A 15,428-nucleotide genomic window follows, 5' to 3' on the forward strand; every position below is an offset into this window, starting at 1 on the left:
ATTTTTTTTAAATTTTAATTATGTAATATACACATTTCTGTGAAGTTGCTCATTTCTGTAATTACTTTTAAAATTATTAGATGTGCAGTGTATACATAGGCTTGTTAAAATGGTGAACTATCTGAACACCACCCTTTTATAGTATGATTGGAAACAAGCGTGGCTCCAGAAGTGTGCTCGACCCCCGAAAAATGCTGGAATGACAGCACCACTCAGTATTTGGTTTTATGTGACCATGGCGTTGCGTGTTTCTTTTGGCGCATTTGCAGTGGCCCACCATAAAGGAAGCCTTAACATCATGTTTCTTTGTATGATAGTCCCTCTCAAAGTGTCTTCCTGGAGCTTCTGCTGAATGGAAAACATGTTAGGATGCAGAAAAAAAAAATTTTGATTTTTTTTTTTTTTTTTTTTTTTTTTTTTTAATTCAGAGGCTTTCCTGCAGACTTGATCTGCCCCACAGGAAAACGCCACTGGATGCAATTTAGTAAAGTCAATCAAAGATGTGCAATGTACCTACTATATGACGTAAGAAAAATCAATGTTACATACCATAATTGTTTGTCTATTGAAAATCATACTTCTGGAGAAATGTACTGAGTGGAAGCAGTGTAGTGCACAATACATTAACTCATTTTACACGGTGAGTTTCTCCAAGAGGCCTATTATACCATGCTATTTAATTTTCTAACTACTACTACTACTCCGTAGCCTGTGTAGTTTCTGGATGTCTGTAACTACATACTATGTCATGATTACAACCAAGTCCTTGTTAGAATCTTGAAGTATACTAAATTGTAAGCAAAGAAACTCAGTTCCAAATTTTGACTGTTAAGAGATATTGCCCAATGGGACTAAATTGGGCCAGGAAGATAAATGACTCAATTTGAAGTAATTGTAACAGAATTTATGCGTGGACTATTTTGATGTATACTTGTTGCCTTAAAATAAAATTCACATAAATAAACACTGCTGATACGATTCATAACACTGTCACCAAAGTTTGAAATTTTTATCTACTCTAGAATTAAATTAATAAAACAAGAAATGTAATACAGGAAAAAGTAACAGTAGACTGACAACTTCAAAAAGAAAATTATTGCCTAGGTAGGTGTAAATGTTTAACAGTTATTGTCAAGCACAAATTTTAGTTATGTATAACAAAATTTACAGCACATTTGCTTAACACTGGTGTGAGTACATAACCTAATGACCACCAAAAACTCCCACTTCTCATTATATTCGTAACACAAATCCTAAATTTTTAACATACACATCAATATTTAAATGAAGCTTATTTATGTATAAGAAACTGAAATCAATCATTATTGTATTGATTACTTTTGACATCATTTTTTTTATTATTTAAAAGCTGAGATTACATTCGTCGGATTTTTAAAGTAAACAAATATTTAAAAATTAAGATAACTCCTAAAAGAAAATACACTTCAAAACTTATTTTGAAAGTAAATTCAATCAATTCAACAGATCATCTGTTCATTCATCACGTAATTTTACAAATTCATCCCGTATTATTGCTGTCAACGTATGTCGTCTGCTAACAAAGCACTGTTTGCCCACCATTCTGTCAAATTCAATTGGAATCAAAGATGGCCTCCCACTAGCAGTCTATATATCTCTAGGTCGTTGACCGGGCGTGATAAATATTGTATCAGAGACACCAATACCTTTTTACGCTGGTGATGACGGCACGGAGGATGTGTACCCTGTATCAAGAATGCTGATACCTTGTCGCTTCCTTGGACCGCTAATGCTCTGATACAAAAGTATCAGAGACTTTTAACTAGGTACATTACTGTATCAGTATCAGGTTTGAACAGATACCGAAAATTGCTGTAACAACTAACCTCTATGTTAATATGTTAAGTTACTACTACACCAATAGTGCTGTCACCATTAGAAATTATGATTCGAGCTCAAATAGTCACAATTATTGGTGTTGGTATGAAAATGTCTCATACTTAAATTGCATGTTATAATCTTTGATATGAGACAGGATTTACATTAGGAAATTGACCCACGGCGCAAGGCCATGGTTAATTCCCACCAAAAAAACGAATAGGAAGAACTAGTAAGATGTAATGAGAATAACAATAAATTAACTTAAAACAGTATATACCTAACTTTAAATATTTTTTATGTATATAATAAGTATTGTTTTTGTATTATTATTAATGTTGTTTGCAAAGTATTTAGCTATTAAACCAATAAAGTAATAAAATTAATATTCATAACAATTTAATTTTCTTAACATAATAGGACAAAAAGTTGAAATAACATTTGTAATGTGCATAAATTAATAAACTGTTACTGCAACCTAGTGACACTATTGGTAACTATCATTTTAAAACTTTATAGTATATTTCTGGTTATATTTAGCATAATATTCTTATTTGCGTTATTGAAGCCTGGTATTAATTTAATAACAGCATCCAATTATAACTGCCGGGAGGAAATCAATCTGGTAGTGGTTCTATCACTCAGACGATTCTATATGATTCATTTATTAATTTTTGTGTTTTCTTGTATTGTTTGTTGAATGATAAATAATTAATATACCTCTAACTACGGCTGCTAATAATATTCAATTTCTTCCCGAAACAGCCGAATAGTGATAATTTGGGTTTGAGGCTATACTTCCTGCTGAAGCAACCAGCTCAGCAGTAGCAGAGAGAGACTTCTGGAATAGAAGAGGACGATCCTAAGCAGATTACACCCAGCAGCCAGGGGCCTATTCCACTAATAAACTTTGCAACTTTTCAATTTGCACTTTGAACTTTGCATATAACTGAAAAGTGCAAAGTAAATGTGTTCCACCAAAATTTTTAACCTCTTTGCATTCCTACAGCCAGTCTGAAAAGTCTTTGCATTATTTTATTCATTGTTTACATTACTCATTACTGTTGCCTAGTTTGTAGGTTATAGAGTGCATGATGAGTAAGAACATAGAAGTTGTGCATAAAAAATTAGCAGTATTAGAACTTATAAAAGAAAAAAATGATATATTATTTGCAAGTTTCTCGAGTACAGTAACACAGAAACAAAAGGAGAAGGAATTGACTGACATTCTTTTAAAAGCACAATGAATATCATTGTCAATCATGAAATTTATTCTTAATCTGTACACTTTCCTTACTGGAACTCTGTCATCTTCATCAGATTCATCACTTGAATGCAATAAAATACGCCTCATCATTTTCCTTCTTTTACTTTTGTAGGTTATGTGTTTATGTTACTGTTTTCATGTCTCTCAACCACATTAAATTAAATAAAATAATTACTTAGATGCTAAATTAATAACAAACAACACTTTCAACCACCTCAAACAAATTATTTAAATAAGATCACACAATAAAAAGTTAAACTGCAAAAGCAAAATAATATTTGCATAACCTCTGAAAACTTTGCAAATATTTATAGATGAGTTATGCAGAGAGAGATTATTGTGGAACAGAAACACGTTCAAAAGTGCAAAGTCTTTGCACTTTTCGCTTTGCACTTTTCAATTTTTGCTTTGCGAATTATAATTTTCGTGGAACACAAGTAAGAAAGAAAAGTGCAAAGTGCAAAGTGAAAAGTTGCAAAGTTTATTGGTGGAATAGGCCCCTGGACCGACGAGTTTTGACTTGTACTTGTACACACATAACCAAGCTTTCCGCTTACAAACAATTCATTAGCTTCTGTATTGAAACTTGGACATGGGAGAAAGTAATACAAGACCTTATAATCTCAACAAAGCACCAACTGTAGTTGGGTATGACACGTATATTTTACAGTTTTATTGCCAAATAGGCCGTTTAGTTACGTACTCGAAAATTTTGTACTTCGCAGCTCATGCTAACAGTCTATATGAATATTTAGTTCAAGCGCATTAACGCCTTTCCCAGTCTCTTTTGTTTCTATATTTATTTTTATTAATTTTCTTTTCATGTTAAAAATATAATAATTAAAGTAGATTAGGTTAGACCAGCCCCTAAATGAATATGTTGAAATCGTCGATTTCCAAAAAGTGTAGTTCCAAAATTGCACCAATGTGGATTTTTTGGGAAGTAACAAGGATCCACAAATCTTATGCTTTCCAGGATGATTCCAGCTATGGTTATATTGTGCTTCCTTGTAGCTACTAAAATTTATTATGGAGAAATCTCTTATAGTTTATAATATCATTACTTAAGTGAGCATGCCAGCATTTTATACAGTAATGCTGTCGTCAGGGTTCTCGTGTTCGAGATCCGGTGTGGTTCCTAGCGGGAAGGCTGGTTTTTTAATGAAAGTGTATCCGGGAGGGTGCCAGGCTAGCTCTGTGTCTAACCAAGATTTGGGTTGTTGGGTGCGAATGCCCCTGTGTGGCCCACTAGGACCGTCGGCGGTGGTCGTGGTTGGAGGGATCCCTGGCTATTGACACGTTACGGGCCCTGCACAGCATAGCACGCTGATTCCTGACTGGGTTAGGGAGGTTCACACAATAACGTACACAGATTCGATTTTGCACTGTCGTATACACGTCGCGCACGGAGTGTGCGGAGTGGACTTTTAATTAAATTGAACAGTTACACTTGCAGTTTACAGTTACATTATGCACATTGAATTTCCCTACAAAAATTACACTAAATTGACACTGGGCGCTCTGATGCACTGTCACTAATCCTAAATCCTCACGCCAGTCGAGGTTGAGAGGGAGGTCGATTGGAGGCGGCCAATCCCGAAAATTGCACAACGGCGATACCCGGGCCCACCTGTGTGGACTGTGGCTCGCTATTAAATTTATTACAAGTTTTTACGTCGTTACCGGTGCCTGTGCACTCGGTGATTATCCAAGAGTCATTGGTGGCGGGAGTCGGCCCGTGCCGTATGCTGCACTGCCCCGCGTAATGCTTTGTGCGGGGAGTTTATGTTTAAGCGGCTGGGTTAGGCCCTACACTGTAAAAAGGACCGGGTGCACACGGGGAGTTTAAGTACGAAAAGGATTTGAAGAATGACTATGATTACCAGTAGTGAATTTCAGTGGAGACAAAAGATGAGGACTCCCCGTGGGACGCACGTCCACCCCGCTCCACGAGTCGCTCTGTACTGGCGTCTAGCCTTGGCGCGAGGGGAGGCCTTAGCATTCTCTCTCGCCAAGGTTTCTAAAGTTCCGTTATTCGGAAATTATTAGATTAACAAGAGATTGAAAGTGGCTCTAAATTCATACAATAAATAATAAAGTTTAACCTAATTTGCAGATACTCTCTAAGAATTAGATCTAACAAGTTTACATTAATTAAGTTTGAATAATACGAGTCACACTGGAGACTGTTCGTCACTTATTGACTGCTCCAGTGGTGAGTTATACGCAAAAAATGGGGAGGTCATAATTACGTTACACAATACTCTAATTAATTTAGGCAGAAGGCCGCAAGGGGAGCACTCACAAATGTATTGATATAAATCCACACGTGAGTGACCCAGGCACTCCTACGTTGAACTTTCCTTGAACGGGGTTTTTAATAAAATGTGACTGTACCATTCAATTGTGTTTGATTTATAATTAACTGGGTTCGAGGTGGCTGGTTAATTAGGGCATGGTCTTTGATTCTACCTGTTGTTCCGGTGCTCGCCTGACCCGGGTGGGCCATGGCTATGGGTGCGTTCCATCAGTGGGGTCGGATACTGGCGGTTGCAGGTCGGGCTTTGGGGTGGCCTTCGGCCGGACGACGTCAGTACATACATTATGCAATAGAATGTAAAGAAAAAATACATAATTACAACTTGTATTGGTGGTTTGTATGTGCCAGTTAAATATAGATAGGTGTGTGTGTGTGTGTGTGTATGTGTGTGTGTGTGTGTGTGTGTGTTTTTTTTAGATCTATTATATAATTACTTCTAACTTTTTTGTCTGCTACCTATCACAAACATAAAAGGATTTTTTTTTTCTTTCAGCTCTTATAATACACTCAGAATTGTAGAATTCTGAGAAAAATAACCTTTGCATAGGCGGATTTAGAGGGGGTCACGGAAGCACGTGTCCCTTCCAGAAGGGTAAAATATACACCGGATAATACGACTTCTCAAGTAATAAACAGGTTTTACACTAGGTCCAGACTACCGGTGCCTCACCCTGAAGTTAACCCTGGATCCACTCCTGAACCTTTGTATGCTATTCAGTGTGTAGAAATTTTAGCACCAGTTCAATATTTTACCATGACTCATATGGATAAAAAACATTTCTCTGATTGACTGTTCAGATTTTCAATATGTCTGCTTAACATGGAGGTATTAGTATTTCTTCTTGCCTCAATGGTTTTCAAGTGAATTGGGCACAAGCACATTATTTAAATGACGGCATAGAGAAAATTCATTTTATATTAAAATATAAATACCTAAAATTTTTGTCAATGAAATTTAACACCATCAGGATGTGTTATCTATGATTTTAATAAGCATCTTAGTAATTAAAAGAAAATATTTGCAATCATTAATGAAATTTCTGTAAAATAACTGGGTAAGATAAATCACTCTCTCACTGCAGATTTTTTTTTTCCTCAGATGTTCAGCATTATACTGTTCAGTTTAAGATTTAAAATTTTGGTGGCAACACATGTAATATTTGTCTTTGCTTGAGTATTTAATGATGCTTAGCCAGGAGAGGAAATTTTATGCAAGAAATAGATTTTTAAAACTAGATTTTTTTGAAATATTTCCAAAACTAGGCTAGTCAGCATATCATTCCACAATGGTTAGCCCATACCTGTGGTGTGAATACAGTATTCCTTAGGTGGGTTTACTACTCAGTAAGTTAGTTAAGAATTCACAGTAACACATCTGGGACTCTAATTGGTGTATGCATTCTTAGTAACAAGCTATAATTATGTTTTAAGAATGCATAAAAAAATTATAATACTTTACTGGTCATTTTTTTCATCAGAAACAATATCTAACCAAAAATGTAGTTGAAATACATTTCCGTGCATTCCATTCTTAATTATAATTAAATATTAATAACAGTATTAGAATGTTTGTCAATTTTTCTAGATATTTTATAGGAATTTTTTTCAATGAGCATTTTTGTATACTTTTTTTAGCTGTCACATCTTGCAGCATTAATAGGAGTGCATACTCGATGGCAGAAAACTCTCAAACACAAACTGGTCACTTCCATTAAGGACTATGGTCCTCTCTTGCAGACACCTTCTGTTTCCGTCCCATCGCCAACATTAATCAGCATCAGATCTGTAAGTATCTAACGTACATGACACATTCAGTCAGACTTGGTGCTAATAGGGTGTCGTCATAAATCTGTTGAACCAATTTCAGGTCTTTTTCAGGACCTTTTAATAAAATTTCCCCAAAACCTTTTGCATCACAGGATTATTTTTTGTTTAGTTTACATAACCAAACATAATAATAAATAATAAAACAGATCTTCTATTTGCAGGAAGCTGTAGATTTAAGTAGGCGATGGCCTACCAGCAGCCCTCGATATTGTTTTGTGCAGCCCGCTCAAATAATCTGCGAACAAATAAATATTTTTAGGCACAGTCGTGTTTCAGCCATCTGTTTGCATATGTAGAATAAGTTGTTTGGAACCCATGATATTATTACAGCGAAAAAAATTGGCATGATGTTTCCTGCCTGAGGCAGTGTATACATGGATGGATTGGGGGCGACACTCATAGGGGCCGGCTGCCCTCCTCGAGGAACAGACCTGTCGTTCTAACCAGTCCGAGGAGTGCGAAGGTTAGATGAGACGGGTATGGATGGAGCAGCGACAGAATGAATTAATGGGGGGACACGGGAGTTCCCTGAGAAAATCCACAGACCACGACCCAATCCACCATGTTTTATACTTACAAAAAAATCCAGGCTTGACCCCGCCGGAAACAGAACCTTGGTTGCCTTTGAGGGAGGAGTGTGTTCTAACCACTCAACCATATAGCAATATATTGACGTCGTCCAGGGCTACGCCCCTCCTAAGCCCGATGTGACCCATCCACGGCAGCACCCCTCCCTCCCACCAGCACCCTCTATTTCAAACGTCCCGCCGACGGCGAGCGTGTGTAGGTGAGTGTGTGTGTTGCGGCCATACAAGAGGCCAGTAATTAGAGTCGGTGCGGCTTCCCCGTAAATCCTAATTATTAAATAAGAATTGTCAACCTTTATTTTATCTTTTAATTCCCAAGGGTCGTATGTTTGCAGGTCCATTTTTCTAAACAGACGTTACAGCGCCACAAGCGACCGCTAAGAGAACTACCAAATTAACTTTTCATTATTGTAATTCTTTTATTTAGCTTTGTTAATTAGGTGGAAGGAGCAGAGGCATTAACTTAATTAATACTGATTTACTAAATGTTTATTCATATTTCATTGTAAGTAAAAACGTAAATTGAACAGCTAACGGTAACGGGAGCGGAAGGAGGCGCCATGACACCCCCTAGCCAGGCAGTCTAATCTTGGAACCGCCCGGAGTAGGACGCGTGCTGTACCTCGTCGTCTTCAATACTTGGTAAGAACTGATCTTTTAGCATCCGGCCGTGTAATAATTTATCTAAATCGCTTTTAACCGCTTCGAGGCCTACTCCGGGTGGAAGACTCTTTAACGTAAATATTTTTTTTCTGCTCAGCCGGGCTTTTGAAATCGACTGCGTTGCGAATCGTCGGTCAGGCCACGAGGTGACCTGGCCCTCCTCTAAGCTGATTCATGCCGTTGGCTTTTTAACCGCTTAATAAGTAAATATGTAAGAGGACGGAGTTAATAAAACTCAGGCGCATTGAAGTCTCCATCTTTTCATTCTAACCACGTGTGTCCTTAAGGAGTGTATGGCGTGTGGGGCGCCTAGAACCCACTTAGGATAATTGTTTCATGGTGATAGTGTACCCGACGCTGAGAGCGGGTGTTAGGGCCACCGTAGGTAAATAGGATTGCGTGTCTCGCCTCACACGGGCGACGTCACGACCAGGAGAAAGTCTCTCGCCTGGTCCACGTGCCCACGAACCACGTGGTGGCGCCCACCACATAATATCTTTAATATTCAGCAACCCAGTGCGATAGCAATATTAACATTTTTGTAATAAATATTTCTTTCATGGAATTCTCATGTACTTTAATTTATTTATTTTTTGTTAATTCTATATACTATCGTTAAGAAGATTATTTTTAGTTCCTTCACCACATGCAACATGTTGTATTTATTGTTAAAAATAAAACATATTTTAAAATTTGTTGTAAGACATGTAATAATAATAATAATAATAATTCATATCTGTCAGGCCTTTGATTAGGTTGAAAAATAATATCTGGCCCTCATAAAAGAGTGAAGTTGGCCAGGACTGATTTGAAAGAACAGGGTCCTACTATTTGTATCTCAGGTGAAGTGAAGCATCAAAAACTAAAAGAATGCTGAAAATTAAAGTTTCAAAATTTAAAGTAAACTTTATTTCTGGACTGTCGTGACCTGTGTACACCCCAATAGATACACTGCCAGCCTATGTGTCTGACTGGTCCTGAACAGGTTTGGCTGGTTTAAACCATGGTTAGAACCAAGCAGTTATTATAAAAACACCAAATGGTTTTTTTAAATAATGTATTTTTAATCGAATATCTTAATTTTTCTTAATGAAAGGTCTGATTCCACTCAAATAGCAACAAAAGATAGCTCATTAATTTTTATGATGATTTACAGGAACAAAAAATCATTTACTAATCACGATCTTATCATTTAAATTGTCTGAATAGTTGTAAATTATATCCAGCTAAATACTACTGTAAAATAAAGTTATTTAGTGAATTGTAGACAGTGTAAAAAAGCGAGGAAATAAATAAATTTATTATTAAAAAAACCTATTCTGTGGAAAATCGCTGACTGTACTGTAAATCCCTACTCTTGTGGGGAAATATCCTTTCTACAGTTAAGTCCCAGTCAGATGTGCAGATTTGCTGGACTTCAGTTCAACATGAGTGGGTGGCAGAAAGCGGAATGTTACATGGCTTTCATTTGAACATGCTGAGAACCAAAATAACTAATGTAATAAAAAAGGCAGGTTTAAACCATAAAACATGATTTCAACCAAGAAAAAAGGGTTTTATGAGTTTAAAAAAAGTTTTTTTTTTCCAACCCTGGTCCTGAAGAACATAATAGTGTGGATACATTTTCTTTTTGTTTACTTTTATCACATGCGCATGATGCTGGGCACATGCGATGGTCTGGCTAGAAACGAAAACAATGAGTACAGTTATTAAGTCCAACTTTGCTTTGAAGAAAGGGAGCATCTACAAGATTTAGTGAACAATAAATTATTGATACAGTACTCTTATAATTTTTGACTTGCTAACAAAGTTTTCCATTTATAAATGAATATGGATCTGAATAACTGGGGAAAAAAAAAATTAACTTCCTGCAATGTTTGATACAAGAGGAAAATCTGGGTTTGTCTCCACTGGGAATTGAACCCAGGTCACCATGTTGGGAAGCACATGACCAGACCTCCTTAACTGGGACTCCAACCCACAATGGCAGAGTATAAAAAAAGTTAATAATGCTAACAGTAAGTATACATATACAGTAAAGCCCTATTAACGAAATTTCCTTCATGATTAGTTAATAATCTTTTAGTATTTGACCTATCAATACACCTATCCCTCACTTAGCACATCTTCAGATAGCATGGATCCATTTAGCGCAATGTGAATTTTACTGCCCCAGTCTCAAATAGCATGTTTGTAAATTTCAGTTAGCACAAAATCTCCACAGGCAAAAAAAAAAGTCTAGTAAGATGCCACAAAGTCTGTTTCAACTTCTGTAAACAACAGATTTGCTGTAGGATACAGTTAGCCAAACAAGGGGGGAAGAGATGTGCGCGCAGGTCTGACTGCGCTATCGGCTGTTGTACAAACATCAGCTATGGCAAGTTAAATTGCGGCTATGGAGTGTAAAGGACCAAATTTTTTTACGTCCGCGCGTATGCCGCCGTGCCATATCGTTGTTGCCTGCCCACAGACCATGCCGTGAACTCAGTCTAGCCAGTGGCAAGGAATTCACACAAACCAAAACAACGTCTGCCCATTCAGCTGCCGGTAACTGTACGTGCTTGATCACTCATTATGCATCATGTTCAAGTATTTGAGACAAAACTATAAGTATTACGGCACACAGATTGACATGAAGGCCACGCTTATGTTGATCGCACTTTAGTTTTAAGCAAGTCAACTGTGCACACAATTTTCTTTTAAAGACTTTTTAAACGTTATAACCTTTATCTGTTAGTCTGCGTCACAGCGATGTACCGTTTATAAAAAGGTAGCCAGTGCTAGTTGGCATCATTCATGTTTGGCTATGTTGCTTCCCGTATAGAGCCCGCACACGTAGTCGAATATCGTTATTGATATCGTGCCGATTGCATGCAACGCGTGCTCTCCGTCTTGTGCCGAGTTTACATTTGATAGCCCGCACTATTTTGTGGTGTGTACTGCGATAGTTATGCGTTAGTTCAGGCTCGCATTCGGGTCACAGATTTTTTTTTATATTTAAAGTTGAAGAAAGGTTTTTGTTGCCTGACTTATTAATTTAAATTGTTTGACGTGCTTTTCTATATACTACTTTTTAAATAAACGTACTTTCCATGAATGGGTTATGTTTTTATGAATAACTTTACCTAACAACAATTTTTTTTTCCTTTTTAAAATTGATCTCATTATAAATTGTGCGACGATTATGCGATAAGACAAGGTAAGCACTTGAATTTTTGAAAAGTTAAAATGTAATTATCCGGAGAGTAATATCGCCTTCACTGTCAGTAAAGGATGTTTGGAAAGGTACGCGACATGAGTTGAAGGTCACGCCTAGGCGGGCAAGTTAGCCAGCCGACTGACGATAAAGTACATAACCACGTATATTCCATTACACTGTGTCGTATTTGTCATACTAAGTGCTATGGGAGACATAGAAAGATTAATGGTGTGACATATTTATAGTTGAGTGTTATTCAACACATTTATATTATGTAAAGTATATTTTCCTAGACAATTTTGGAACATATTAATTAAATTAGCCTTGCTATTTATGGAAACTAATGCTTCAGAATACGCGATTTCGAATAACAAGGGCATTTTTAGGAACGAATTAGTCGTGCTAAGTGAGGGATAGGTGTACAAATAATTTTCACCCTTTTAATAAGTCTAAATTTCTAAAAACCATGTTAAAATTCTTTTTAGGGTTTTTACTGTACATTAGAAAAGTCAATTATTATATTAGGTATAATAAAATAAACTTGGATGACTGTCTGAAATAGGTAATATACAATATCTTATAGCTTCTATCTAGAAAAAATAAATAGTAATATACATTAATTGTATGAGTTAGGCAAATGTATTTCAAATCAAAAATAAATGTTATGGTTTACCCTGAGTAACTTATGTAATTTCACTAAATCTAAGCATTTTTACGAAACTAGCTGACAATGTGTCGATGCTAAGTCACCAATGCACGTATAGGCTAAACATACAGTAGGAACAGATTTGTACTTTGAAATGGAGGACTTGATTAAAATCCATCTACTTTTTTCTTCCAACGTCCCCATAACAAGTTATGAGCATCCAGTGTACCTGTAGGCCATGATTGTATATCTTATAAACATTAGAATACATACATGCCACATGTGTCGCTGGATATCCATTCGTAAACATCAAATGTCATGACCACTTTTACCCTATTTCTCACATCTTGTCATGTCTGTACCGTGTACTCAAATGTTTAAACTCTACGTGACTGTGTGTGTGAAAAGCGGCTAACAGTAAATGTATACATTTTTTTCGCAGACAAGGGCAAGAATGACTGACCCTGTTGTTCTCAAGTATCTTCACGGATGTTTGAATGTGAAACCATTGAACTGTAAACTACAGCAGCTCCAAGAGAACAGTTCAAAATTTCCTGTAAAATTCCCAGTTCAGACAGTTCTGTGTAGATCCATATCGAGTGAGTCGGACGTCACACAATCAAATCTAGAGAAGTTTGTCAAGTCAGCTTATCCAATCTTGCATGAAGAAGTTATTTCACTGTACATAAAATTTTTGGAGTATAAGAAAAAGTATGGATCTGCAGAAGAGAAGCTTTTCTATGCCAAAAAGGGCATCATCGAACTGGTCGATCGCTTTCTGAAGAAGCGTGCTGTTGTATTTATGGGAAAAGAAGATGCTTATGTTCTACTTGATGGTAAAAAGGGCAAAGGTGGCTGGGAAGATGTAGGAAATGAAGGCCCAAAATCTGCTCTGAATTTGAAAGACTGCTTGAGTTATGATGAGATGAAACTCTCAGCTTTGTTGTCTGTTTCTTCACACAGCTACTTCATAAATGATGGCAACAGGCTGAACGCTGGCCAACCAGCCGAATATATGGAAAACATTCAGAGAACAGGAGTTGTTATAGGCTTAACTGGAGCAAGGTTTGAGCGCCTAGAGAAAATGGAATGGGAAGATGTTTTGGTCACAAAAGAGCAGAATACAGACAAAAAAGGTTATGGTGCACAAAATGTTGCGAGCATGCCTCTCTTTTTGTGGAGACAAATGTGGGCTTCGTTTTACGGTCTTGGTCCTTACCTTCCACTCTACTCGCAAGTAGAGAAATATTTCCCAAAGCTGGCACAGCGATACGTTAAGATGGACCAAGACTATTTTGACAACATAGCGTACAGCAATCGTATGGCCATATCATTCGAGACACTTCTTCTGGAAGCCCAGCATCGAGCCGAAGAAGCACAAACAAGTGCCTACATCCACGTTGTTGGGATCGGCCTAGGAGGTGCTTGGATGGCTTCCCAACACCAGGAGGAAGTTTTCATGGATTCTTTCGCCTATGCACTGAAAAGATTGCTGCCTGCCCTGCCAAACGTGTCGGACATAAACTTTTCATCGTTCAAGCAGACTTCGTGCGGGGGAGTGGTCCACGGTGGCTTCTTCTATTCCAAGGCACGCCCAAAAGGCATACAAATTCACTTCTCTAAAAGAAACCCTCATGAGAAAATAGACACGCTGAAAGATAAACTACTCGTAGTGACGTATCCATGGGACAGCAATGCTCTGCCTGGAAATGAGTTCTGGATTGGATCTTTAACGGACTCAGGAGGCTCTGCCGAGGCGTGCTCCAGCCAGATTTCTGAGCTTCACAACCCACACATCAACAGCACCAGGATATGCGGCAGCAACCTGCACATTGCAACCACCAGCTGGGGAGTGATACACGTGTCAGAGTTTGCACGATGGAAACATGTTGTCAGCAAAACACAGACTCTATGATAAAACACAAAACTAACAGTTTCTATATTTTTATCACACAACTCAGGAAATAAACACTATCAACATATATTTTTTTTGGTATAATGTTGTGTATGCTTTAATACTGCTTACTCTGAAAAATCTGTTACATCCAAATACTTAAAAGTCAGTTACAAGCATATGTAGTTATTCAACATTTGAATAATTCACCCAAACAATGTTGTCATCCAACAGAAAGTAAATTTACATAACCGAAAAAAAAAATTGTTCAATGGTCAAATACTATTATTTCTGAACTTAAATTGGATATGTGAACTAACACCATAATTAAACAATGTTCTGTAACGGTTTCAAAACAGTATGGATGGCAACTCCTGATGAATGGCAACACCTGATGAATGGCAAAATTAAAACTTTTTAGCAGGAATAACATTGTGTGAGGCTAGTTACAACATTGTTATTCTTAAATACAATAACAATATTACCTGAAATCTTTTTAACAAATAGAAGAAAGCAATTAGGAAGTAAAGAAATACTTAAACTAACAAGTATACCTATAGGTACTGTAATATCAAAATTCTGCAGAAATCAAGAGTTTGATTTTTATTGGAAAATATTTTACGTTGCACTATAACTTTTAGTCAGATAGTTATTATTAAAGACCCCAAAAAAAAAAAAAAAACTGTTGCACATCAGGGTGCAAAATATTATTTTCTTAGTAGACTAAGTTTTCATTCAAAACTCCTCTTTTCGGCAGGAATATACTGATATGTGTTCAATAGATATTTTTTTGGCACTCTTGATTGGTAGAGAGTTTCCATATAAATCGGAACAGCTGAAATGTTCATAGGGGCCGATTTAAGTTTCTGACTCCTCTTTTACTATTTGCATGTACATATCCAAAAGAAACTTGCTGTTGCAAAATTTACTAAAGGAAATCAAACATAATGCTCAGTAAAATCACTATAAATAAAGTACACATTTAGTATATAAAAGATTATATGAAAAGTCTGAACAATTTTTGTGATCAAGAGAATTAAATAGGGTACAATTAATACTAATGTGACAACAGCTACATTCCTAAGAATATCATTATGCCTATATTTTAAAATAAATATGCCCTATAATCATAATATTGTATCTGTATATTATATTATATTATATACAT

The 15,428-nt window shown here is 36.7% G+C and overlaps 1 protein-coding gene across 4 annotated transcripts; it reads left to right on the top strand.

Moving 5' to 3' along the window:
• Window positions 1–2,437: 2,437 nt before the first annotated feature.
• On the top strand, window positions 2,438–14,524 carry LOC134528201 (uncharacterized). 4 transcript variants are annotated; one of them, XM_063361594.1, is made up of 3 exons: window positions 6,433–6,499; window positions 7,080–7,229; window positions 12,809–14,524. In XM_063361594.1, the coding sequence occupies exon 3, from the start codon at window positions 12,821–12,823 to the stop codon at window positions 14,279–14,281; it is 1,461 nt and encodes a 486-aa protein (XP_063217664.1). In that variant the 5' UTR covers window positions 6,433–6,499; window positions 7,080–7,229; window positions 12,809–12,820; the 3' UTR covers window positions 14,282–14,524. The 4 variants fall into 4 exon arrangements, with proteins under 4 accessions (XP_063217665.1, XP_063217664.1, XP_063217663.1 ...); XM_063361595.1 differs by lacking the exons at window positions 6,433–6,499; window positions 7,080–7,229 and adding an exon at window positions 2,438–3,772; XM_063361593.1 differs by lacking the exon at window positions 6,433–6,499 and having other exon boundaries at window positions 7,038–7,229.
• Window positions 14,525–15,428: the final 904 nt, after the last annotated feature.

This window comes from Bacillus rossius, chromosome 1, assembly GCF_032445375.1.
Source record: "Bacillus rossius redtenbacheri isolate Brsri chromosome 1, Brsri_v3, whole genome shotgun sequence".
In the NCBI taxonomy this organism is placed as follows: domain Eukaryota; kingdom Metazoa; phylum Arthropoda; class Insecta; order Phasmatodea; family Bacillidae; genus Bacillus; species Bacillus rossius.

Coding starts and splice junctions, on each gene's coding strand:
- LOC134528201 (XM_063361591.1), top strand. CDS start 11,925: ATGGGAGACATAGAAAGATTAATG. Junction 11,949..12,808: donor GAGACATAGAAAGATTAATG/GTGTGACATATT, acceptor TTTTTTTCGCAG/ACAAGGGCAAGAATGACTGA.